The following is a 27,596-nucleotide window of genomic DNA, read 5'->3' as shown; positions in this document are numbered from 1 at the left end:
CAATATGGCCGCTCCTCAAACGCAAATAATGTAAAAGGTTAAGTTGGAATTTAAAAAAAATCCGACAGAATCTGCCGGACAAAATGGCCACTCCTTGTACGCAAATAGTGTAATAGTATGTAAAACCAAAGTTGTGGACCCTCTAGAAGTCGCGTCGCCGATTTTATCTGATCTTGATGAAACTTAAAATGTATATTCATATTCAAAAAATCTCGGTTACTTTTGATATTCATGCATATCGGACCGTAACTTGATTATGGCCCCTAATTATACCAAAAAAATCGCGTTTTTGTTTACCTTGTTCTCTGTCCACCTCTTGCAAAATGTGGTCGTATCTTGCCTGGAAACTGTTGGTTTGTACTTGTATTTATATTAATACTTTGTATATTGTAGGCTGTCCTCTATTCTATTCTATTCTATTCAAGGGGAACTGAGAATTACAGACTTTGCCTTTGGCATCTTTCCCGTGTCGCGAAGATGATCCAGCTTCTCCAGCCAATGTTCTACTCAACACTGCCCCAACATAGCGTTAATAAATATAATAATAACACGGGTATTGATCCTCGAACACAATGGCATGACAACCGGGGCCAACACGTGTTATCTCCCCTTTATTGAATTCTTCGTCAAAAGACAGTACAAGAAATATAATTGCCTTTTCCGTAAGGTTAAGAAAGAGAAACATAGCGTTGTCAGACAACGAATATTAGAGCGGGAGCGAAGGGGGTCAACCTAGCTAAAACGTGTACCAATTTTCACCTATATGGTATCGCATGTATATCTGGTATCATCAGAATGTAAGTCTGTCGAGTATCTGGTGGTGGGTGTGGCTGTGAGGGTTGTGATTCTGGGCGTGAATTCCTGGGCTAGATTAGCTCAAAAGTGTACCACATGAAATGGTACAGCAGTGTACCTTACATCTTCAGGTATTACGAAAACACTCTGACAGACATTTCTAGTGGTGGTGTACCCCTGACAGAGCTATGTAATTGCCAGACAGTTGTAGTTGTGGAGTATCCCCGACAAGAGTTATCTAATTTCCAGACCACAGCTAGGCTAGATTTGCTGAAATATGTACCACCTGAAACTGCTTTGAAGATGTTCAGCACCACCACAGAAATCATGAATGACTACTGCCAGGTAGTTTGTGCGGTGGATTACCCCTACCAGACACGTCCCAAAATGCCACGCCACCAACTAGACTAGCGAGCACTGTTCCCGTGGTCCAAAAAATTAAATATTGTGCCAGGAAGCGTAGAATACTATTACTTAGCAGGTATGGAAGACGCGATAAACTGCGGTTGCATAAAAAAAAGTTTTATGGGGCTAAAAATGCGTTTTTGAAAAATGTGACTGCAATATCGCACCAATAAAATGCGGGCTTATATAAACCCTTGTTTACCCATACATAAGCCACAGTATGATTCAGAAATGGCCTATAATCTGATAATAGTGATTGTCGTTGGGATGGTCAAAACCTTTGCTATGGGAAATTTTTACTTTTCACCAAAAACACATACAAATAAAATGACTTCTGATAAATGTCAGATACGCCCACATTTTGCAAGAGATGGACAGAGAACAAGATAAAAAAAAAGTATTTTTCGTACAATCAGGGGTCATAATCCAGTTAGTTATGGTCTGAAATGCGCGAATATTTAAATGGGATATTTTTGGGATATAAAGATATATTTTCAGTTTCATCAAAATCAGATAAAAATTGTGACTTCTAGAGAGTCAACAACCTTGGTATTAAATACATTTACTCTTTTTGCGTACAAGGAGCGGTCATTTTGTCGGGCAGTTTCGGTCCGATTTTCACGAAATTTAAGCTCAATCATCATTAGGGTGTAACGGTGATATACTATAACGTATTTTAAAATCGGATAAAAATTGTGACCTCTAGAGGATCCACATGCTAAAAACGTCATTTTTGGTACAATCAGGGTCATAATCCACGAAGTTTCAATCCGATACATGCCAATATCGAAAGGAACCGAGATCTTTTGGAGATAAACCTATATTTTAATATTTTAAGAATTGTGACCTGTAGACAGTGGCGACTAAATCTAGTCTGCTGTCTATTTGCCCCCCCCCCTCCCAATAGTTTTAGAAAATAAAACGAAGTATTTGTGATACGTTTCGGTAATCAATACCTTCTACGGTGATTAAATCCCACATCCCCACTCAGTCATAGACTTGCATGTTGTAAAGTCTGAGTGATGTCTTACCGAGCCCACCTTGCTGTAAACCTAGTATAAAGAATAACACGTGAACCAATTGAGAAATTCGTTTTACGATCCTCGAAGTTTTCGGGTATCGGTTCAACCCGGCGAGAATATGCATTCACTTGATACACTCACTCCGTTCGTTTGACACCTCCCTCTCTGTTTGGATAAGCTGGTGATTTGGCGACGAACAGTGTCTGGTCAGCTCTATTTATCTCGACGACAACCATTGTCTGAAATACTGTGAGGCTGCATTTCTGGCAGTCTATTTCTTTCTCAAAATGTCGTGGCGAAAATATTCATTCACTTTGATTCACTCACTCCGTTCGTTTGACACTTTCCTCTCTGGTCGGATAAACTAGTGATTTGACGACAGGCGGTATCTGGTAAGCTCTATTTATCTCGACGCAGGGGCGTAAATGTGGGGGAGGTGTGAGGGGGGGGGGGTACACCCCCCAGGAAAAAAATAGTCGGTCGCAAAATCAGTGCAGTCGGTCGCAACATCAGTGCAGTCGGTCGCAAAATAAGAGCAGTCGGTATCAAAATAAGTGCTGACTGCACACGTCACGCTACTCACGCAAAACTTTAATATAAAATAACCTTGTCAACTTAATGTGTTTCACTCTTATTATTCTGTTGTGAGTATGTAGGTCTAAGAACAAAATTTCCCCCAGGGAGAAAAATAGTCGGTCTCAAAATAAGTGCAGTCACTGCAGTCGGTCTCAAAATTATGCATCGCCGTCTTAATGAATTAATGAGGTAAACAAATAATGCCAGAATAGATCCCAAATACTAGTCGGTCGCAAAATCAGTGCAGTCGGTCGTAAGATATCAGCAGTCGGTATCAAAAAAGGTGCTCACTGCACACGTCACTCTACTCACACAAAACTTTAGTATAAAATAATCTTGTCGACTTATCATGTTTGAAAAAAATGTTTTTTACCCCATGGCAAAAAAAAAGTCGGTCCCAAAAAAAAGTGCTCACCGCACTCAAAAATTAAAAGCTCAGTTACATATCGGCGCTCAATTCCATTATGCCATCATTCTTCAACTCCTTCTCTGACTTTTACAATCTCATCACTATCATATTCACAGTTACAGTGAATCGCCCAGTAAGTAGTACCACTAGTGAGTGAGTCGTGGGTCAAAAGACTGTAGAATTGTTAGTTCTACTCTCACAAAACAGGCGACATTGACAGATAGGCCTCAAGATTCTGTCCCATTTCTTATCCTCTCGTTAACGAGAATTTGGATCCATTTGCCATGACATTGACTAATTTTGTCAGGCCCATCCCCAAAAATTAAAAGCTCGGTTACACATCTCAAATTTTTTCGCGCCTGCGGCGCTCGATTCCATTATAACATCATTTTCCCACTCTTCTGTTGTCTTATACTGTCTCAGCACTATCATATTCACGGTTATACTGAACTGCCTAGTTATGTTAGTAGTGTGTGGGTCGTGGGGCGTCAGAATATACAAAAGTTCTGTCAACTCTTGCAAAACAGGCGGAATTGACAGGGGGCAGATCTTGTCTAATTGACTCACATTTCTGGCCCCCTCGTCCACAATAATTTCTCCCAGCAATGACCTCAAATGCCAAGATATTGACTCAATTTTTCAAAATTTTCTCAGGTTGCTCAGTGTTATAGGCACAATCATCATATGACATAAACATTATGTTAACTTAAATAAAACTGCTTTCCAGCCAGACAACGATCGGCAAACAACTATATAATTATACAATACCATCTATGTTCTACCGGGACGCTTAATGTTATAGCCAGTATTTTGTTGACATTCATTGTGGGGTGGGATTGTGGCTGAGGCGCCCTAGATTTGGACCCCCCCCCCTATCTAGGTCCGCTACTTCACATGGCCCCTACAAAACTCGCACCTGTGGTGCTCGGTTCCTGACTGCGTCACTCGCACTAGGGGTATGGGCATCAGTTGGTCGCATTTTCGCTAACCCCCCCCCCCCCCAACAAAATCGTTATGTACGCCCCTGTCTCGACGATAAGTGCCTGAAAGACTGTCAGACTGCATTTCCGGCAGACTACTTTTTAAATTTTTGGGGGCTTCGTTAAGGTTCGCAAGTCCGTTCATTTGACACTTTCTAGGGTCGGATAAACTAGTGATCAGGCGACAGACGGTATCTGATCAGCTCTATTTATCTCGACAATCGGTGCCTGAATACTGTCAGACAGCATTTCCGGCAGTCTATTTTTCAAAGTTTTCTTCGGGAGATCCCCAATAAGGACTCGCTACTTTGGCGCTCATGAGGGGACTTCGTTGAGGTTTGCAAGTCCATTCGTTCAACACTCTGTTCTCTGGCCGGATAAACTAGTAATCAGGCGATGGGCGGTATTTGGTCAGCTCTATTTATCTGGAAGATCGGTGCCCGAATGAATACTGTCAGACAGCATATCCGGTAGTCTATTTTTCAAAAATTTCTGGGGGAGGCCCCCTAGCCCTAGTCGAAGCTCGTGTCATTGCCCCCTTAATTTTGGACTTTGCCCCAGCTTTACCCCTCCAACCACCGGCGGCTGGCGCCGCCACTGCCTGTAGAGTGTCCACAAACAAATTGCGGACAGACGGACGTCCGGACGGACAGGGACGACGACAATATACGTCCACATGAAAATGTGGGCGTATAAAAACAAATAATTAAAGTGAAACTACAACTGTTCCAAACATTTAACTATAGTTAGCGCTGACTTCAACCTCAACCCGTGTGTAATACAGAGATAAATCAGGTTAAAAACTAAAATATGACACCAGGTGAATTAGGGCCCTTGGCAGGAAAAACAAATGTGCTGGGGCGGGACCCTTTTTTTGCTACCCCTCCCCCGCCCTCCTTTCCAACACTAGATCCACTCGACACAAACCAGGTTATTTTGGGACTAGTAGGGGTCTTTAGCAGTTTGAGGAAACCGGAAGACCTGGAGAAAACCCACGAGGTTCGACAGGTGACCCTACTCCCTGTCTCATACAACCACGGAATCGAAACCACGCCAGCTGATTCAATGACCGACCTTATGATACAACGCGCACGCGCTAACCATTCGGGCCTCCACCCCACCCCCAACAAAGTAACGACTCTTATTTAAAGTAAAAGGTTTTATTAACGACCATAGTGAACGTTTAGTACGTTAATCGCTAATGCGACATCAAATGTTTAAAAGCAACTCCTATGATTTTTTTGATTATATCCCAGATATCAATGCTAAAGAGACGATTCTACGACGAATGTTACGTTTTAAGTTAAGCTGAAATGTCTCCACATGGGTTCTATCTGAGAACCTAAACTTTAAAAGTTTGCAGATAACAATTTCGCAAAATAAACCAACTTATCAAGTTTAAATTTACTCATACCACAGAAGTTGTATTATTGTATTATTTTTTTAAAAGGAGGGAAGGGGTATATAATTATAAATCAGACATTTACAAAATTATTATATTGAAGGAGGTGTGTTTATTAATGACATATTTGCTCAACAATGATGTCAAGTTCTAATGACTGACAGGAAGTGGAATATCCTAATCGGATGCCATCAATTATATACCCAAGGTTCATTCAAACTGAGAAAACATTTACATAGAAGTACCCTGTATTAATAAGATTTTGTTTGCTGAATATTTTTAATATTTTACTTAAATAATGAGCACGACGACATTAAATCGAACGCAGCACATAAAATGAATCTATACAATTTGGTGGGATTGTTTACTGGGACATTCAAGAACTTGATCAAATTTGAAGTTTGTGTATCCCTTTTAAGGCAATGCTCTAATTGCATTTTTAAAGATATTGGATGGATCATTGGAAGACCCAATGATCAACGGTTCAGAAAATATAACATATTTTGAGGGACATTATTTTGTCTAGGTATGGGAATTGAATGACTTCAATCTGATTAATTTTCGTTCTTGGGGTTCTTGTTTTCGTCTGGAACTAGTTGATTGTAAAGGGCTTTACCCTAAACCTTAAACCCTGCAACCATTCAGGACATTCTCAAACGTTGTGTTGATAACTAATATTAAATTTATGATAATTCGTACAGGGTAAATTTTAGATATAGTTCCCACAAACCTCATATATGGCTTAAATTATTGTCTGATCTGGATAATACCCTCAGAATATAAAAAAGAAATCCAATTGCATTTAAAAGGCATTCTCAATTATTTTTTGCTTTGACTGCAGTTAAATCGTGTTAGGTTGCGTTCAAATTGTGAGACCAACCTGTCAATCCATTACGCTTTCATTTACGATTCATGTGCATTTTGCATTCGTTTTTAAGGGGTCCAGCGAACTGGTGAAATGAAATGGGGTTTAATGTTCTACTCTGACGGACGGACATACGCCATGCAGTGCATACGCCAGGCAGTGCTATGAGGGAAATTTTGCCCAGACAGCGGCGCTGCGGTCTACTCTTATATCGAATTCCAATTGTCAAGGGTTCTTTTACGTGCACGCCAATGTCCCATCCGAACGAATATACGTTGCCCCTTGCCAAGCCCTATGCCCTGCATCACTGACAAGTTGGGGGGATACTGGAACATCGCTATGAACTTTCTTCGCCAACATAATCGCACACGGGACCTACAGGTTAACGAGCCAACTTTTACTCACAACGCCACCACGCGGTGACCCCCCCCCCCCCCCCCAGCGAACTGGATATAATAACATTGCCCCTTTAATGATTTTCCAAACATCATCAAGTATGTTTATAACAGATTTAGATGTTGGCAAAGAAATCATTTCTGTTAATCTGATACATTCCAGAATTTACAAACTTGAAATAGAGATAAAAGTTATCAATGTCATTAATTCCTGTAATTGACGTTAATGGCTTTTGTATAAAACCTGGCCGTATTATGTTACGTCTTGAAAATTGTACAAGTAGATTCAACGTCTTGTGAAGAACTATTGTAGTTTGTCTCAATTTGAAATAGAGGAAATCACAATAGATAAGTAGTTATCATTTAGCATCCTGTTAATCTGGTAGTGCAACAAAGCTTCCCACTGCGCATTAACTCAAACCTAAGAAATGGGCTTAAATAGGAGTTAGGGGCATTTATGATCTGAGGTCTTTTGTATTGATTTTAGAAAATAGCCGCTGTCCGGACAGAATTTCCCTCAAGGCACACTGCATGACGTATAAATTCCCGTTTTTATTCGCCCGGGTGGAGCAGAAAAGTAGGACGTTAAACCCCATTTAGTTTATTCGGCGATATACTGGGCTTTAATGTCCACTTCCACACCAGTCAGAGTAATAGCCTCGAACAAAGTCCACCTACACTATTTTACATGATATATCGACGACTGATGAAAACAGAAATAGATGTGATGGAGTTTAGAATTTGGATTTCGTGCCAAACGATGATCCGTGTTTCTGCGCCTGCCATTCAAACTTTGTAAACGTGCTTTGGTGAGTGTGAGAAAAACTGACGTAATATGTGAACTGTGTGGGCTGTAATTTACAGTAAGTAGTGTGAATTGTTATGGATGAGAGTGGAAACGACAATATAAGTTATTAAGTTACGCAGTTAGTCAAATAAAAATGCCAGGAGGACACATGAAACGGTTTGGGAACTGAGACCAGAGTTAATATAATAACAAAGAATTTGGTTGTTAGTCGGGTAAGTATATAATTTATAGTTTAGCATACTTGCAAGCCATTATTTATTTAAATTTGCTAAAATGATGAATTACTACTGATATTTATTCAAATATATAATAGGCATTAAATGGATTACTTTGATATTTTTGAAATATACAGTGCGTCACCGCATATATATATTCGCGCTTTTTGTGTTGAGATTGGGTGTCGATCAATGTATAGGGGTTATTAAGACATAAAAAAAAATTCTCTCCACTGAATCAACGCTAAATATACCCAAATTGATTTAACTAAGAAAACAAAATGAAAATACCAACCCCAGATAAACCTCACGACATGGATTCAATCGGATTGAAAAGGGTCACCTCGGAAGTTTTAGCGAGGTTATACGTGACACTGGTTTGGTTTGGACATGCTTGTTTATTTGTCTGCAGAGTATACCGAATGTTGACAAATTTTTAATTAATCACATATGTGTAAATACTGACCGAGAATGAACAATTTTTGGATTGATATTCCTTTCAGAGATTCAACATTCACAATATTATAGCTTGCAATGTTATTCACGGGGCATTAATTAATTAAATGTTTATTTTAACGGTTTTTGTCAATAGAAAACATTTTCTATCATTTGAACCTCAATAAACCAATCCAAACAGTTCGCTTTATAAGTGTTATATTTGATGTAGGGGATTTTTACTTTATGTGCTTAAGTTTAAAATTTTCAAAATATAGTCGTTTTCAACAAAACATATATTATAGCGATTGCTAGAAACATATTTTCGAAATTTGAAAAGAAAACCATTCGTATTTAACCGTGTAGTGTTCGGTACAGAAATATAATTTTCAATCATTTTGAATAAATCTAAGTATCTCATCACCACAAGAAAGATTTCTGGCTTAAAGCTCATCGGAGTGTGCTTCAGGTGTGCTTCATTTCACCTAACAGTCGATAAATTTACTTGATATACTTAAACAATTTATCTTTGTAATAAATAGATTCTCTATATATACCACGTTCGTTTCCAGCTTGTTTACATTAAATCACACATTCCTAGCAGATAATAAGTTGATTGTAAGAGTGCCCCGTTCATTCCTTTTATAATATTATTATTACTATAATATGTTCTGCTATAGCCGGGTTAATTAGACAATTGATTTAACTGTACTTTATATTATTATATTAGTTTTATATCATTTGGTAAAAACTAAATATGGAGAATTTCAATAAATATAAATAACAGGCGCGAAATCGAGGGCATTTATTGTACGAGGGACAAATTAGAAAGGGCCGATCAGGGTGATGTGAATTATATTTTAGGGGGCTATGCTCCGCTATAGACCACAAAAATCCTGAAAGGGCCATATATATATCCCTTTTTCGGCAGATTTAAAAAAAAATTATACTTGCCCATATCAATATGTTCGGCATTTGTCGTCACCCTGTCCTTCGGTCCGTCTAGAGGTCCGAGTATTTTTAGATTTTTTTTTCAAACTTGCGGATCAATTAGTTGCAGAGTTATTACCCTTATCATCAAGTTTTTGAGATTGTTTGACTAGCATGAATCATATCAAAATGGATCCTATGCAAATTCAATGTGGAATATTAATTATTTTTGCGGTGCATGCTAGTGTTATTGAAATTTGTTATTTAGGTCATTGTTTTTATATTAATTTTTCCAATTTATTGGATTATTTTTCAAAACACTAAAAACAGCTAGGTTGATTTTTCTGCTGGTGTGAGAGAGGGGGGGGGGTAACGTCCACTCGACACAAACTAGGTCATTTGAGTAGGGGGAAAACCCACGAGGTTGGACAGGTGACCCTACTCCTTCTCACGTACAGCCGAGGAATCGAAACCACGCCAGTTGACTCAATGACAGACCTTATGATACAGCGATAGGATTTTCCACAATGCTTCATTTTGTTTTCTTGAGGTTGGGTGGCCTAATGGTCTAACGAAATGAAATGAAATTGGGTTTAACTTCCTACTGTTCTGCCCCAACTGGGATAATGAAGACGTAATGGTCTAACGCAGTGGTTCTCAACCTTTTTTTGCCAACGACACACCTTGGAGCACATGTAAAAATAGCGGCACACCTGGCTAAATATAATTACATGAAAAATATTTTGAATTCGAAAAATAAAAAACATGGCAAGTCATAGACGGCATACAACCGTAGACACAGACTAGTCATAGAGACATACTATGGCTCAAACTAAATAAAGTAGACACATAGAATGACTCAAGCTACATAAAGTAAAACAGAGCTATGAACTTACCAGTAGACACCAGTGAATCCTCTATTGGGATCACGTGGTTTTTCACATTTTCTTAGTGGGTCGTTCAAAATGTCGCGGCACACTTAAAAATATCTCGCGGCACACTGGTTGAGAATCACCGGTCATCGATTCAATATGTCGTCACCTGCCTAACCCTGTTGGTTTTATCTGGGTTGTCTGACTTCCCCCACGAATAATTAAAATAAAGAAAATAATATTTATGTTAATCCCTATAATTTCCAAGTGTGTGTGGAATCGACGTTATTTCTTTACAATTAGTATTAGGGATACTTTATTCGTGTTTTGATTACCGGTACCTTTCATTTTGCAAGTCTTGGATTCCTTTTCTACTATTTTTTTATATAATGCCTATGAAAATCTATATTGAGTATGCTATACCATTTCGAATAGACTGCAAAAGTCTATTGGGGTCTGTATTTAATGTACTTTCGACTCGATACTACATATATAGGTGGAGTTTACTACTTAAATATTTGACATCTTGTTTTTGCTATTTCAGACAATATGCTTCTTCAAGCGTATCTCTTATTTGGAGCTTTATTGCTTGTAGAAACCAAAGATAGACGCCGAAAACCTCCAACCCGAACCCTTGGTACGTCACCCGAACCTCATATTGATGAAAGGAACGAAACTGAAATTTTCTTTGCTAAAGTCATTTATAACCATTCCAGATATTGTTCTTCGGACAGTGTCTGCGAAAATGCAGTTTTTGCATCTGATAGTTGTCCAAAGTGCAATAAATGCCAATGTGATGAGGCGTGTTCCTATTACGGCGACTGCTGTCCCGACATCGCTTTACGTCAACCCAAAAAAGTAACCAAGAGATTTGATTGTGTGAGTTCATTAGTTCAAAGTGTGTATCCTGTTGAAATCTTTGAATTGCGGGTGAACGAAAACGAAAAATATTATATGACAGCTACATGCCCTAGCAACGACCTTGGCCTGAGAGTGAAGTGCTTTAATTCAACGGCGTCAGAACCGGTGACAACCATGGACAACACCACTACATACAAAAACAAATATTGTGCTTTATGCCATAACGTGACCAACACAAGAAAATGGAAGATGTCAATAGAATGTCACTTAGACACGTACTCAAATGAGGCGTATTCGACCTTGATGGAGCTTGTCAATAATTCAATTCACCACCCGAACTGTACTGTCAAATTTAAAGCTCCGCATGGCGTTACAACAAGAACGTGTTTTAATGGCAAAGGAACAATAGCAAAGTGTAACGCCACTGGTTTATGGTCACAGTATGATGAATTTGTGGAAAAGGCGTGTCATAGTTACAGAACAATACAAGAAGTCGATGGTATTTTCTATAACAACCCTTTTTGTTTCATCTGCAACACAGAAAATCCCGAACGAGTTCTAAAGATAAAATGCAAAAGACATCGTCCCTTGAACACGCCATCATTTACAGCGCTACTTGACTTTAGTGATGTTATTTATGGAAGTGATGAGGTCACAAAGTCTCAGTGTCCTAAAGCAACTGTTTATGACCAAGAAAAGGTAAATATTGAAGTGTGTTTTCTGCTTTTTGTTTAATTGAAGTTGCACCAATATACCCCATCCAACCTTAACCGCTTTGTACAAGTTAGAACGTCCTCATACTACGAGGATTATCTAGCAAGTAGGCGACTACCAACTTCTAAATTACCATAATACTAACCTGATTAAAATCTGCATTTCAGAAATTATGCGGTCGTCGCCATATTTCCAATAGGTATAATATGTCATCATCAAATATTTATTTAGATAATCCTCCAGTCTGATTAAAACACAGATCATATTTCGTTTCGTTTTTTATAGTTCAAAATTTCGTTTTACTTGTCTTCACTACACTAGGATCTGGAAGAGTTGTTATATTACCGGCGTTTTGGTTGAAGTGAGGGATAAGCCAATGAAACGATCTGTTACGGCCGGAACTGTGGGTAAACCACTAGAAACATCCACTCTGATTGATTAATCAATGGCTGGCGTCATAAAGTCAAAAGCCGCTCGTGCGACCCCTGAAACGACCTTATAGTACCACTTGTCAGATCTTCATGTAGTGTAGACCATCGAAAGTATAAAAAAAAACGAAACGAAATATAGATCTGTATTTTTATCAAATTGATAATCCTCGTACTTTTAGTTTTTATACGACTTGTTTTGTTTGAATCTAATAGTAGTGGTAGGGTTCTTGCACGCGGCAGGTTGTGTTGCCAATATGGAAAGCCCACCTATTATTGCACATAGGATTTTGTTAGCAATGGCCAACATCGAATTTTGTCTGCCGACATATGTTAATAGACAACTTACTGTCAGTAATTGCACAAAGATCACACGTGAAGCTGTCACACGTACAGCAAAATGATGGTTAATTTTCACAGCATCTGTGGTTTCTAGATATTTAAGTCACTTATCTAGATGCTACCATAAAGGTCGTCAATTGGTTTGTACTGGTAACCTACTATTTGAGGTATAATTTTGAATAAGGTTGATATAGGGAAACGGGGTCAGACGACATGTATTTTTTATACTTATTATGGGCTTGAAATAACAGTTTGGTGACCTTTAGAATAGTGTGTTCTTTTCCTTAATGTTGGGGCCATGCTAGGTCTTCCGATCAGGAATTATGGTCTTTACAATTTACGACTATACATGTTATCCCAGGATCTATTACGGTATGTGTCGACGACTGACAGGCCCGTAGCTAGCCCGGGGGGGGGGGGGGCGTAATACCATTGGACGTAATAGGAACCCAACGACCATGTGCCCCATTAAGCCGAGTGACATTGGTTGGGGGTCCGTGGCGAGATTGGCGGGGCGCCCAACCAATGTCACTTGGTTTTATGGGCGCCTCGCCAATCATGTCGTTATATATGAGCCCCCCCCCCTCCAAATGGTGAGGCGCCTCATAATGGATCACACGATTAACACCACAACTTGATTGATGGAACGTTCAAAACAGTGTGATCTGTGAGCTGTCTTATCTCTGGCGCCCATAATGACATTATGGGTGGGGCGCCTTAAATTTGACAATATATGATTGTCGGGCCGCACATAATGCATAATGCCGAGTGAGATTGATGGGGCGCCCACGACTTGATCAATGAGGCGCCTTAAAACGGCTTTATCCCGGAGGGGCGCCCATAATTGGTGGGCCACCCACGACGAAATCTACCATAAGAAAGTCATCTGGAGATTGTAGGACATTTTCCAAGTCAAATTCACGACGGGGATGAGATTAATTCAAGCCCGCGCCAGGCTTGATAATCTTCAAAATTCAAACAAGTCGCACCCTAATCCGATTCCGAACTTTTCGTTTTTCTCATAAATTATTATAGATACGCTAAAGTCGTATTCCTTCCTTCAAATTTTTATAATGTTCATATCAAAATATCATAATACGGCAATATCGCAAAATTCAGACTCACAATTGAAATTTTCCCACAATTTAATACTTCCTCTCCTCAGGTGCAAATCCTATTTTCCAATCTGGTGATTAATTTTTTTTTTTTGGGGGGGGGGGGGCGGGGGGGAGAGTACCGTCAATTGTAGGTACATCGGTGCACCCAGACAACATACCCCCCCCCACCCAACATTTTTGGGCTACCTGTGGGCCTGGCCAAGAGGAGTCATTGTCACGTGTGGCGATTACAGTTTAATTTATACATGTGCGAGACAAGGGCAAGTATACACAAGGTTGGCAGTGCTTAAGAGATCTTCTGACAGTTGGAAATTGGATAAGAACTGACGGCCTGGGCAAATTATATTTCAATGCAGAAGTATAAGAAACAAAATATCCGTACGGTATATACTTAGCAAATCAATTTGCTTTCAGTACTAACAGTAAATTGTGTATAGTCGACCCCATGCAAGCTTCCTGTCCATTTTTTGCCATTTTCTATAAAATTGTATTGACATTCGGCTACTACATCTGATTCCGTAAACTAATTTACAGTTTCAACTTCGCGCCGAGTTAATACCAGAATGTTTAATCGGGGACGTCTATTGTCTAAATATTGTCTGGCAATATAAAACTATTTATTTCTAAAAATATATTTTTCAGAAGGAGTGTAGAAAAATAAGCTGTTCCCCGGGGCGTGAACTCAGAAACCAAACCTGTAAATCCATATTAGGAGAATCAAGCGGCAATGCTTACTCAGTATATTTCAGTCTGACCTTAGACAATGAAATTTCACTAAAAGAAAATGATGGCGTCCTCAGCGATCTACCAGTCGTCTTGGAACAATATATCCGTGCAGTCTTATTGGGCAATCAAGTTAATATTCACGAGAGGGTTGTAGCGTTTAATACAACTGGTGCCTATGGAAATTGTTCCCATTATACATCCCAAATGTTCTTTTCGGCTAACTTGGTTACCAGCGAGGCTGTTTTTCAGAATGACTTTGAACAAAAGTTGTTGTCTCTAAGAAATACGACATTTGTAATCCAGACGGAGTCCCAAAACTTTACTTTTACTACCTCCGCCAGTGAAGAAGCTCGTCAGTTGCAAACGTTCAATAAACAGTCGAAGTCTACATCATGTATGACGGTATCTGCGGTGTCATATAATGAAAAAAATATCGAAAGTTTGGAATATACGGCTGTAAATGGGTTGTTGATGTGTCCACAAATAATTTTGAAACAAGATGAATATCACATGGAGAAATATGGTCTCTATGTAAAATGGGCAAATGAAATAGTTTCGTCGGATCAATACGAACAAGAAGAAGATGGTAGTGTTAAAATTTGTTTGGATAACTTTAAAGCCGTTGACCAAGAAATCCTAGATGGAAGCTTGGGAAGGGAGGCATCCACAGCTGAAGCCTGGGTTTCTAGAATTTGTACGATATTGTCTCTGGTATGTCTCCTAGTTGCCTTCATTGTCTACTGCGTCTTTAAATCATTGAGGAGCATGCCCGGTCGAAACAACATGAATCTCATAGTCTCTCTCTTCCTAGCTCAGCTGTTATATTTGGTGGGAGCAGGACGTACAGAAATCAAAGGTGTTTGTGAAGCAATGGCTATGTTTATCCATTATTTCTGGTTGGCAGCTTTTTGCGCAATGAACGTTTGCTCTTTTCATATGTTCAGAGTTTTTACCACCATGAGTCGTGACGATTCTGCCGACCGACGGCGTCGTTTTCTTCAATACAGTATTTACATTTACGGGTTACCTGCGGTTTTAGTAGCAGCAACTCTGGTGGTGCACATTGTTGCAACAGACAGCGGCACTACCGGTTATGGCGGAGCAAATGTGTGTTACTTGTCGTCTGCTCTGGCTATTCTAATTGCATTTGGACTTCCAGTTGCTATAACTGTCGTTTCAAATTCTATTTTTTTTATTATAACTCTTCGTGCAATTAAAAATCGCCCCAAAATTGAGAAAAACAAGCAAGACGAACACCACTCGGCTGTCTACATAAAGTTATCCACATTAACTGGAATGACTTGGACGATTGGGTTTATAGCAATAATAACGAGGATAGCGGCCCTGTCCTACATATTCATCTTAATTAATGCCAGCCAAGGAGTGTTTTTGTTTATCTCCTTTGTGTGCAATGATCGTGTTAAAAAACTTATCATGGAAGGAGGTAAAAGTAGTTCCAGTGCGGGCTACACCCGGAGCACCACAAAAACCAACACCACGGTCTCAGCTGTTGCCGGCAATATGCAAGTTCGACCAGGAAAAGAATGCAAAATATAATTCAAAAATAGGTCCGGTTTTCAGCATGACTTAGCATAAAATAGTCGTATTCTGTAATTGAATATTTATTATTTAAACAAAAGCGACAGTACTTACCAAACTACCGCAAAATATTGTTTTTAATTTCTGTCATTTGTTGTTGTATTAATTTCTGTCATCTGTTGTTGTATTGAGCATTGTGGAATATTATGTTCTTGTGTTCTTTGTCATTTCCGGCAAAAATTGAAAATAGCCTTTTCATTGTCATTTATCATTCGATGCGTCACAATATTGATGTCACAATATTTGTAGTAGGAAATAAAATCATTCAGTGAAACACAGATATTTCGTTATTTTATGGTACTTTCCCACTAATTGTCGTCTCTGTGAATGTATACTTAACTGTTATATGTTTTCCCGTACTTGGGGGGGGGGGGGGGCGGGGGCGAATGGTTAGCACGTGCGCGCTGTATCATAAGTTCTGTCATTAAGTCAACTGGCGTGGTTTCGAATCTCCGGTTATACGTCTCATGGAACTGGGTCGCATGTCCGACCGTGTGGGTTTTCTCAGAGTCCTCCGGTTTCCTCCCACTGCTAACGACCCCTACGCGCAAGCGAACTATTGAAATAAAATTGAACATGTGTTAGTCCCGAAATGACCTAGTTTGTTTCGAGTGGGCCCCCTTCCCCCTCTTTGACACGCGCTTGTTTTTGGTGACATCACCAATTTTGATGAACTTTTATCTGCTATCAAACGGGAACTTGAAGCTAGGGAAAGGTGTTTTTACATGAAATCTAAAGAATCAAGTGCTACTAGTACTAGGCCAAATCGGTCAGAAGACTTTCAGAGATTCAGACCTAAACCAACAACCACATCTACATTACTGACTGGTAATAAGCCTGATTATAATAATGCTAAAACTCCATATTGTAGCTTTTGTGCTAATCCGCATGCATCTATAAACTGTAAAACTGTTATTGATCCATCAACCCGGAAATAAATTTTAAGAAAGAAGGGGAAATGTTTCCGTTGTTTACGATCAGGACATCTAATCAGAAACTGCCCAGCTAAATTCAAATGTTTCATTTGTGTAGGTGATCATAATGCTGCTATCTGTGATAGTAGTTGTAAATCTAATTCAAGGGATGAGACAACTGTAGGGTTTACTGATCCTAAATCATCAAGTACTAATACTATGTGTATTAACAGTGACACTGCTGTGTTATTGCAAACTGCTGTGACAAATGTAGGTTGCCCGGCAAGTCAGACAAAAGTTAAAGCCAGATTAGTTTTTGACAGCTGCAGTCAAAGGACTTACGCGGTTAACAGAGTCTGTAACAAACTTCAAGCGCCATCAATCAGGGAGGACAATTTACTTATAAAAACTTTTGGAGACGATTCTCCAAGACTGAAACCCTGTGAACTTGTTCAGTTGTCAGTGACAACACGTGACGGAATGGAAATCTATATCAACGCCTATAAGGTGCCGACTATACCAAGCCATTAAAATCGCTCTACAGAAATACCCTCATCTGTCTGATCTGGAACTTGCAGATAACCCACAACAATCTGACGTCAATGATTTGGAAGTTGACATTCTAATTGGGGCTGATTATTATTGGTCATTTTTCAATGGTGTTACCCGACGGGGGGAGGGTACAGGGCCAGTAGCTTTGTATTCAAATCTAGGGTGGGTTTTATCCGGGCCTGTCGTCGAAGCCTGTAGAAATCAACAAGAGTGTACTGTCAATATCAGTTCTACGCATGTTCTCAAACTCGATACATCAATTCTAGTTGACGACGATGTATGTGATGTCAAACAGCAGTTATATAAGTTTTGGGATCTTGAAACAATTGAGATCAAGGAAAACGAAACTTCTGTATATGATAAATTTATCGAAGACATTGAATTTAATCAAGAAAGGTACGAAGTAAAATTGCCTTTTAAAGAGGACCACGCTCATTTACCGGACAATTATGATATCTGTCAAACTAGGCTTCAAAGACTTTTAAAAAGGTTACAGTCGCAACCGGAAGTTCTAAGCGAATACAACAGAATTATTTCAGATCAACTCAAAGAAGGAATCATTGAAGCTGTTCCAAGCGAAGGGTTATCTACACCATCAGTGAGAGACTGTCATTATCTTCCGCATCGCGAAGTAGTGCGAACTGACAAGGACACTACAAAGGTTCGCGTTGTGTATGACGCATCAGCCAGGTCGAAAAAATTTAGCCCTAGTCTTAACGACTGTTTATACGCAGGTCCATCACTCATACCCTTGATATTTGACATTCTGCTTAGGTTTCGGTTGAATAAGATAGCAGTTACCGCAGATATCGAAAAAGCATTTTTAAATATTTGAATTGTACCAGAACATCGTGATTATTTACGATTTCTTTGGGTATCTAATCCTACCAATCAAAATTCACCAATTCAAGTTTATCGATTTGCAAGAGTTGTATTCGGCGTAACATCAAGTCCGTTTTTGTTAAACGCAACCTTACGTCATCATTTGAGTTTTTATGAAAGTGAAAATCCAGATTTTATACGCGATGTATCAGAATCACTTTACGTTGACGATTTTGCTTCGGGATCAGACTCTGTGGATTTATCTTTCGAAATGTGTAAGCAAGTACATAGTATCTTTCAAGACGGTGGATTTAATATGAGGAAATGGGTATCAAATTCTACAGAACTTTTGAATCGAATTCAAAGTGACTCTAATTTTCAGAATTCTAACACTCAAATAGACAATCAAACTTCAGTGAAGGAAGAAGATGAAGGTTATTCGAAATATAGTTTTTCGCAACAATCTACAGGAAATCCTAAAATTCTTGGACTTATCTAGGACAATCAATCAGACAATCTAATTTTTGATTTTTCGAAAATATGTAGTGCTATTCAATCTGATTCAGTAACCAAACGGTTGGTATTGAGTGTTGCTTCTAGGTTTTATGATCCTTTGGGTTTGAATTCGCCGATTGTTTTGAGTTTCAAATTGTTGTTTCAGAAACTATGTACTTTCAGTTTAGACTGGGATAACGAGTTGAGTGAAAACTTTGTATCATACTGGAAGAATTTGTTACTAAAATTAGAAAAGACACATATTATTCAAATACCAAGGTGCTATTGTATCAAACTTTATTGTGATCAATCTGAAATCGAACTCCATGTGTTTGGTGACGCATCCGAACAGGCTTATGGTACTTGTATTTACCTATTGTGTAAACATGAGTCATCTACCCATTGTAACCTTTTGGCATCAAAGACACGAGTAGCGCCATTATCTAAACAAACAATGCCGAGATTGGAACTCTTAGCATGCTTAATATCTACACGGCTTGCTGTTAGTGTCGTGAACGCTTTAAATCATTTGACAATCAACCAAGTATATTATTGGTCCGATTCTCAGGTCGCTTTAAGCTGGATCAGAAATACCAATAAGGAATACAAGCAATTCGTACAGAATCGGGTTGCAGAAATCAGGCGAATTTCGCCAATAGAGAATTGGAATTACTGTCCAACGTCAGAAAATCCTGCGGACATCTCGTCACGAGGAAGTACATCAACCGAACTAGCTGATAATCTAAAATGGTGGAATGGTCCTCATTTTTTGTGTCTATCTAAAGAGGAATGGCCTCATCAATCAACTGAATCTTGTGATCCAAACGATATCGAACTTACAAATAATAAATCTAAGAGTGTAGTCTCTTGTGTTACCTCTTCTAAGAACAATCAACCAAACCTGAATTTAGAAGTTATCATATCTGGACCGAAGTTCAGTCGGTTATCAACTCTTTTGAGAGTGTCGGCATATGTATTGAGGTTTGTACATAATGTGAAATGTCGTGTCAATCAATTTAATCCTAATCAAGGAGAACTCAGTTTCGAAGAACTGAAATCGGCTGAAAATCTGTGGATTAAAACTGTTCAATCAAACATCAAACGGGATGATAAATTCAATCAACGATCTGTCTCACTCAATCTAAAGAAAGACAACAACGGTATTCTTCGTGGTTATGGAAGAATTGAACATTCAAATCTAGATTATGACGCGAAATATCCAGCATTCCTACTAGACCATGTGATAGACCTCAGATTTTGGAGTATCATTACCAACTTGATGAATAGATTCAACTATGATTTTCAGTTAGCCTAGTGTCTAAAGTGTCCAAATTTGGTTGATGGACTTCCGGGTCACTTTGCCAAATGTCAATTTGGCGGCCATCTTTAAAAATAACCGCCATTTTTTGTTTGAAATGGTGCAAGTCAGGGAAATCCTCATAACTCCACAACCGATTGGCCTATTGATATGGAATATGGCTCAAAATGTTCATAAAACAATTCTACATCTGCTGGTATATGATACATGTTGTTGAATAAATCATATTGTTTTCCAAATCAACAGATTATTCTAAAAATACAGCGTTTTTGATATTTTTTTTTCAATATTTATTTTATAAGTTAACTACCGAATCATGCTCAGAGCAATTTTAGCCAAATTATGTATTTAGTCTCCTTAAGGTATAAATGTGACATCAATGTATGCTCAGTAGCGCTCTCTGTACAGCGGTGGCCGCAAACTCAACACAAGTCTTGAGTAGACTTTCAATCAATGATGAACGTCCCAATCTGTGAATTTCCACTATATTTACTTTCTCTCATGGAGAATTCAAGTAAAGTTGAGATTTTCATGCAGATGCTGCGTTCCTAGGGTAAGTTTCTATGTAGTCATAGTCACCTGAAGCAAACTATGACATCATAATCTATTATGACATCACACCTAGCAACGCACTAACTAGAAACGAACCAGTTGAATATTCCAATTTGCTGTGACAAGATCCTGCTCTGGATTACAAACTCTCGTCACCATGGCTGATTTTCCTAAACGGCGGAAACTTGACCAGGTCTCATGTTTGATCTGTGGTGAGCAGGCTTCATCAGATGAACTTGTTAAAATAAAAGATGCAGATTCCTGGCATACACTCTGTGACGCTGCAAAGACTAGGTTATTCGACCCGATCCAACTAATAATATACCAAATGTGTTTTACCACCGTGAATGCAGATCAAGGTTCACTCACAAGAAAGAACTGTTAAGATTCAAGAAGCTCGCTGATGACGAGGGGAAAGAATCTGTAACACAAAGGAAATCATCACGTCAAGGCACATCAGAAACCACTCGTATATATGATAGAGTATGTGTCTTCTGTGAATGCAGGAACAAATGTTTAAAAGGTACATCAACTCGAGAATCGTTGATTCAAGCAATAGAACTCCGGGCTGACATGACACTTCGAGCTGTCGCAACCGAAAAAAATGACAAAAAGATGTTAGCAATTACCTCGAGAGATATAGTAGCAGCTGAAGCTTGTTACCATGCATCATGCTACAAAAAATACACCAGTGTGCGAACGCAAAACACCTCAAATGATTCTGCGGTGAATGAGAAAAACAAGGACTATAAAATTGCAGAGGCTAACGCTTTGCAAATGTTGTACAGGTATATCCGCCTCAATCTGTTTTTAAACCCCCGTATTGTCCCACTGGGAGACCTTACTTCAAAGCTAGTTTCCCTGTTACAGGATGAAGGCATAGATGAAATTAAACCATCAACTAAAACGCATATCCGTAGAAACATTGAGTCTGAATTTGGTGACACTTTGCACTTCTTCTCCGCTGGTACTAGTAACCATGTTTACATTATACCAAACAACCTTTCAGCAGATGCCATTGCTTGTGACTATATAAATGTGAAGGACAAACTTGAAACATACAAACACAGTCAAAAATTTGGAAAAACTTATTGTTCAGGTTGCTCAAATAATACGAGATAAAATTTCAGAATGTGTAAAAGATCATGCCTGGCCGCCTTGTCCACAGGAGTTGACTGAAGACTATGTTCAACTTCCTGATTGTCTTGAACTGTTCTTAAACATGCTTATTGGTGGTAATCAGTCTGTTACCTCTGATAAAGTCCACCGGTTGACACTCTCTTTCGGCCAGGACATCGTTAGTGCAGTTACAAATGCTCGTGTGCTAACTCCGAAGCATATCCTCCTTCCATGGGCTATCAAGGCATTGACCGGAAATGTTGAACTCATTAAGATATTGAACCGCCTTGGTCACACATGTTCTTATACACGATTACAGAGGATAGATACAGCCTTATGTGTGGAAAAGATTAACAGTATAGATGAAAACAAACCCGCACTTCCCTCATGGGCACACACATGCATCCCAACTGTCCTCGCCTTTGACAACATTGACAGGCAGGAAGAAACACTAAGTGGTGGAGGCACATCGCATCGAGTTAATGGGGTTCTTATTCAACCACAAACTCTCTCATGTGCACCAGAGAGAAAATCAACTGTCAACAAAAAGAAGAAACGGTATTCTTTGGGACTATCTGAGCAACAACTACCCATTTATATCTCAACCAAAAGGACAGGTCCTCCAGTGCTGAAGTCTGCTAACCTGTCAGTACGCCTGTCTAATGCATCCAAGAGGGCGACGCAGAAAAATTTCCTATGGATAATCACCAGACTGCAAAACACTGTAAACCAAACAATCAGCTCTTGGACTGGATTCAATATCAAAACGAGAGACAATGTAGCAGTAAAGCCTGACAAGGTTGGGTACTTGCCCACAATCAATTCGCCAGCGACAGAACTAAAGACTGTTCAAGAGATCCTTTCGCAGTCTGTTTCCATTCAGGCCTGAACAAGATTGCTGTTGTTATGGACCAGGCTCTGTATGCTAAGGCAATGGAGGTCGCCTTTAAACAACAAATTAAATATGAGAATATACTCCTGATGATGGGTAATTTCCATGTTATTTGTAATATGATGTCAATTATTGGGAAATTATTCAGAGATGCCGGACTTCGGGACCTAGCGGTCGAAGCTGGGGTAATAGCCGAGGGTTCAATAGATAAAGTTTTAGATGGAAAGCAGTATAATAGAGGTGTTCGTCTGCACAAACTAACTTACGAAGCGCTGATGAGACTTGTATGGAAGGGATTTGTTGAATGGTTAGAAAAATACGACCTGCCACATCTAGACGTAACAATGTGTGTTGTGATGGCTATGCATGAAGATACTAGTGCAGCCACTCTGAAATGTACTACAAATGACGACTCTTGCCAGAAGATACTCCATCTACTAGGTTGCTACCTGGATGTTTTGCGGCATGACAGTGGACATTTGGCAGCCTTTTGGATGATGTATCTTGACATGGTTGATATACTGCTGGGGCTCATTCGCGCAGATCGTGAAGGTGACTGGTACCTACATTTATCCAGTATTAGAAACATGATTCCTTGGTGCTTTGCATTAGACAAGACGAACTACGCTCGTTACTTACCAGTATAATATGCACAGATGACAAGATTAGAGGAGACATGCCCAGACCTCCATGCTCACTTTCTAAATGGTGGGTTCTTCGTTCAGCTTGGGAAAGCAAACCCTTTTGCGAAGATTGCCGTTGACCAGACTGTCGAGGAAACGGTTAACAAAGATACCCAAACTGCTGGTGGGACGAAAGGCTTCAGCTTAAAACCTAGTGCTCTGGCACGCTTTTACCTGACAGCTGAACACAGAGCTGAAGCTTTGAGGCAGCTTCGAGGCTTTGTATCATCGACGAACCAGAATCAGCAAGGACTTGGTCATACCGACTTACAGCCATCAAGGGTAAAGAGGGATGAGATTGATGTGATGTCTATTGTCGATATGCTTGAAAACAACTGGACAAACCCCTTTTCCAATCAACAATCAGATCTTATTAGCCTGTCTACTGGTGCAGCAGCTACATCAGCAATGATAAATGATATGTTGAAGGCTAACAGTAAAGGTGAAGAGGCTCTAAACAATCACATGGAAATGCTGGAGACAGGGTCAGGATTTCATGATCCAATCACGAAATTGAAATTAAAAACATTTAGTGCCTTGCAGAAAACGTCTGTCGTCAAAACTGGTGCCAACAGAGAGATCATCCTGAAAGCAGACAATCGTGCCTTTGGACAAATGTTACTGATCGCTCAAAACAGAAAGTTGGATATAAAAGAAGTACTTCAGTATCCACTGGGTCCAAAACCATGGGCATTAGCAAATCCTGATGGAACATTGAAAAAGACAGCAAAAGCAAAATTAGCAATACACCTTGAAAAGTCAGTTGCAAATGTTGAGTTATCACCTGGTTCTCGGGCATCTGTAGTTGATGCCATGACAATAGTGCTGGCGATTCAGGGAGAGAATCTTACGTTTGACGAATTATCCGATACGATCCTGAAGAAGGTACTCAATGAAGGTTGGGGGAGTGCACGAATTGATGTCGTTTTCGACCTCTACAAAGAACATTCCATCAAAAACGCTGAGAGAGTGAACCGTGGTTCACATAGTGGAATTCTGTTCAGTCAAATAAAACCTGGACATAGAATCAAGAACTGGAGAAGGATTTTAGCTAGTACAGAAAGCAAAGCCAAACTGACCCTTTTCCTAGCAGAAAATTGGAAACAGCAGCACAGTAGGGACAAACTTGGCAAGATAATACTGATGGTACCGTCGGGTGAAAAATGTTTCAAAATAACAAAGGATGTTGTGTTGGAGATTGAAAAGCTCAGATCAACACAGGAAGAGGCGGACACAAGGATGATGATCCACGTGCAACATGCAGCAGCAAACTATAACAAAGTTGTAGTGATTTCTGAAGACACCGATGTGTTCATAATTCTCCTTTCTCTCCACGCACAGATGGGTGCCAGAATCCTATTGAGAAGGGGTAAGAAGAATGCAGTGAGACTTATAGACATATCGCGGCTAGGCACAATTCTTGGGAAAAATGTATGCGCTGCGTTAATTGGTGTTCATGCCTATATTGCTTGTGATTCCATTAGTTCCTTTTCTGGGCAAGGCAAGGTAAAAGCTGTAAATTTGATCTGCAGGAACCAAGTGTACAGAGAAATGTTCACAGATTTTGGACAGGAATGGCACATAACGGAGGATATGTTCCAAGTCATACAGGCATTCACTTGTAGTATGTACTGTTTAAATACAAACATCAAAGAGGTCAACACACTCAGGTACGAAATGGTCCGGTCAAGAACAGGTGACATATCATCAGGACTGCTGCCTCCGTGTGAAGATGCACTAAGACAGCATACCAATCGTGCAAATTACCAGGCGGCGATCTGGAGAAGAAGTCTAGATTGTTCACCACAGATACCCAGTCCAACTGATGGACATGGATGGAATCTAATAGACATAGAACTTGGGATAAGCTGGCTGACAGGACCACCAGCACCGGATATTGTTCTTGAGTTGATGGCCTGTAAATGCCCTAGACGTTGCGATGAAAACTGTCCATGTGTAATGAATGGATTTCCCTGCACACCAGTATGCAAATTACAGGACTGTAGGAACATGCAGGATGAGAATGAGGTGCAGTCAGATGACATTGGTGACAGTGACGAAGGCTAAATTTTGTGTAAAGTAGGATAAATACACAAGCCGCAAAATTGAATCAAATAAAATCAATTATTTCAATGTAATGGTTGTTTCTGGTGTCTAGTAAATCACTTTAGTTGACCAAATAGATAATTCGGCTAATATGGGTCAGAACATGATTTTGTAGTTAACCCATACAATAAATATTGATAAAACATACCAAAAACGCTGTATTTTTTAGAATAATCTGTTGATTTGGAAAAAATATGATTTATTCAACAACATGTATCATATACCAGCAGATGTAGAATTGTTTTATGAACATTTTGAGCGATACTCCATATCAATAGGCCAATCGGTTGCGGAGTTATGAGGATTTCCCTGACTTGCACCATTTCAAACAAAAAATGGCGGCCATTTTTAAAGATGGCCGCCAAACTGACATTTGGCAAAGTGACCCGGAAGTCCATCAACCAATTTTAAACACTTTGGACACCAGGCTAACTGAAAATCATGGTTAAATGTATTCATCAAATTGGTAATGAAAATCTGTCTGTAACATGGACTATACCAGAAAATCATCATCTTACGTCATTGATCATTTGGAAATGTCATGAAGATGTCATGCATAATGGTGTACAAGAAACTCTATCTCAATTCAGAACCAAGTATTGGGTAGTTCGTGGTCGGCAAATCATTAAAAGTGTCATATCGAAATGTGTGATCTGTAGGAAATTAGAAGCTTAAGCATATGGAACTCCTATCGAACCTCCTTTACCATCGTTTCGATTAAGTGATGACTTTGCTTTTTCTCACATTGGAGTAGACTATGCAGGTCCTTTATTCGTGAAAGACATCTATTCAAAATCTGAGGACATGCATAAGGTTTATATCTCTCTCTATACGTGTGCTAGTAGTCGTGCTTTGCATCTAGATCTGGTTCCCGACGCTAGCTCAACCACATTTATTCGTAGTTTCCAGAGATTCATAGGGCGTCGAGGTATTCCCACTTCAGTAATATCAGACAATGGGAAAACCTTTAAAGGTGTTGAACTGAAATCATTTCTACAATCAAAAGGAGTCAAGTGGAGATATAACGTGGAACGCTCGCCATGGTGGGGAGGATTCTTTGAACGCATGGTTCGGTCAGTCAAAAGGTGTTTGAAGAAATCATTGGGGACGTCGCGCTTGACGTACGAAGAGCTACTAACTCTGATTATTCAAATTGAAGGTGTTCTAAACTCGAGACCGTTGACATATTTGTGTGATGATGGTGGTGAACCATTAACTCCATCGCAATTAGTGATCGGAAGGAGATTGTTATCAGAACCTACTCATACTGTAAAGTCAGAAGTTATTAATCAAAATTCGTATGCTCGTAGTAAATATTTGAAAACTGTATTAGATCATTTCTGGAATAGATGGAGACGCGAGTATGTAACTGATTTACGTGAACATCATAAATTCAATCAAACAAAAGGACAATCTGTACACGTTGGTGATGTCGTTATCGTATACGAGGATAAAGTACCGAGACATAATTGGAACATTGCGCGTATCGAACGAACTCTAGAAGGTCGCGATGGAAATATTCGTTCAGCTGTTGTTAGAGTGCTTAACAAATCTCGAAAACCTATTCTGATGAATAGACCTCTTCAGAAATTGTATCCTATCGAACAATGAGAATTAACTGGAGTTTGTGTTATCAATCATTCACTTTCGTTATAAATCAACCTGTTAAGTCAATCTTTAATTGCATCAATATGTTATTATGTTTTCAATTATTCAATTTTCATGTTCTATTATTGACTTACGTCAATAAGGGGGGAGTGTGTTATGAAAATCTTGTAATCTTTCATTGATTAGTTAATGGGAGATAACTACATTTAAGCTGTAATCAACTCTTTTGGGTTGGAGGTTTTGTAACCAGGAAAATTTGAGCTGTAAAAAGCATGCCATGTAAGCAATAAATGTGATCTATCTAACAACCTAATGTCTTCATAATCAATCCATCTATCTCTCTGGGAAATCGACGGGGCATCAAATGAAAAACTAAAATAGAACACATTACCATCTCAGAAGTCAGGTTGCGTTTTTGAGAACATTTCCTAGGTTCAATTCTGTGTTTGGGAAGGAGCCTTATTGATCAGGTTAAGTTGGAGATATGGTCACAAATTTTCAATAAAAACATTTGGCAAGTTTTAGGCAATGTGTCTATTTAAAGTAACATACCAACCTGACGTTTCTTTGCTGCTTAATATTAGTTCCATCTCCTTCCATTTATATGACACGACAGCTGCAAACAGCAATATTTTGTG

The 27,596-nt window shown here is 39.3% G+C and overlaps 1 protein-coding gene across 1 annotated transcript; it reads left to right on the top strand.

Moving 5' to 3' along the window:
* The first annotated feature begins 7,381 nt into the window (after positions 1–7,381).
* On the top strand, positions 7,382–16,175 carry LOC126821113 (uncharacterized). Its single transcript, XM_050549438.2, has 3 exons — positions 7,382–7,869; positions 10,654–11,669; positions 14,215–16,175. The coding sequence occupies exons 2-3, from the start codon at positions 10,659–10,661 to the stop codon at positions 15,853–15,855; spliced, it is 2,652 nt and encodes an 883-aa protein (XP_050405395.2). The 5' UTR covers positions 7,382–7,869; positions 10,654–10,658; the 3' UTR covers positions 15,856–16,175.
* Positions 16,176–27,596: the final 11,421 nt, after the last annotated feature.

This window comes from Patella vulgata, chromosome 5 (assembly GCF_932274485.2).
Source record: "Patella vulgata chromosome 5, xgPatVulg1.2, whole genome shotgun sequence".
NCBI classification, from domain to species: Eukaryota; Metazoa; Mollusca; class Gastropoda; family Patellidae; genus Patella; species Patella vulgata.
This window is presented reverse-complemented; position numbering and strand designations above follow the sequence as displayed.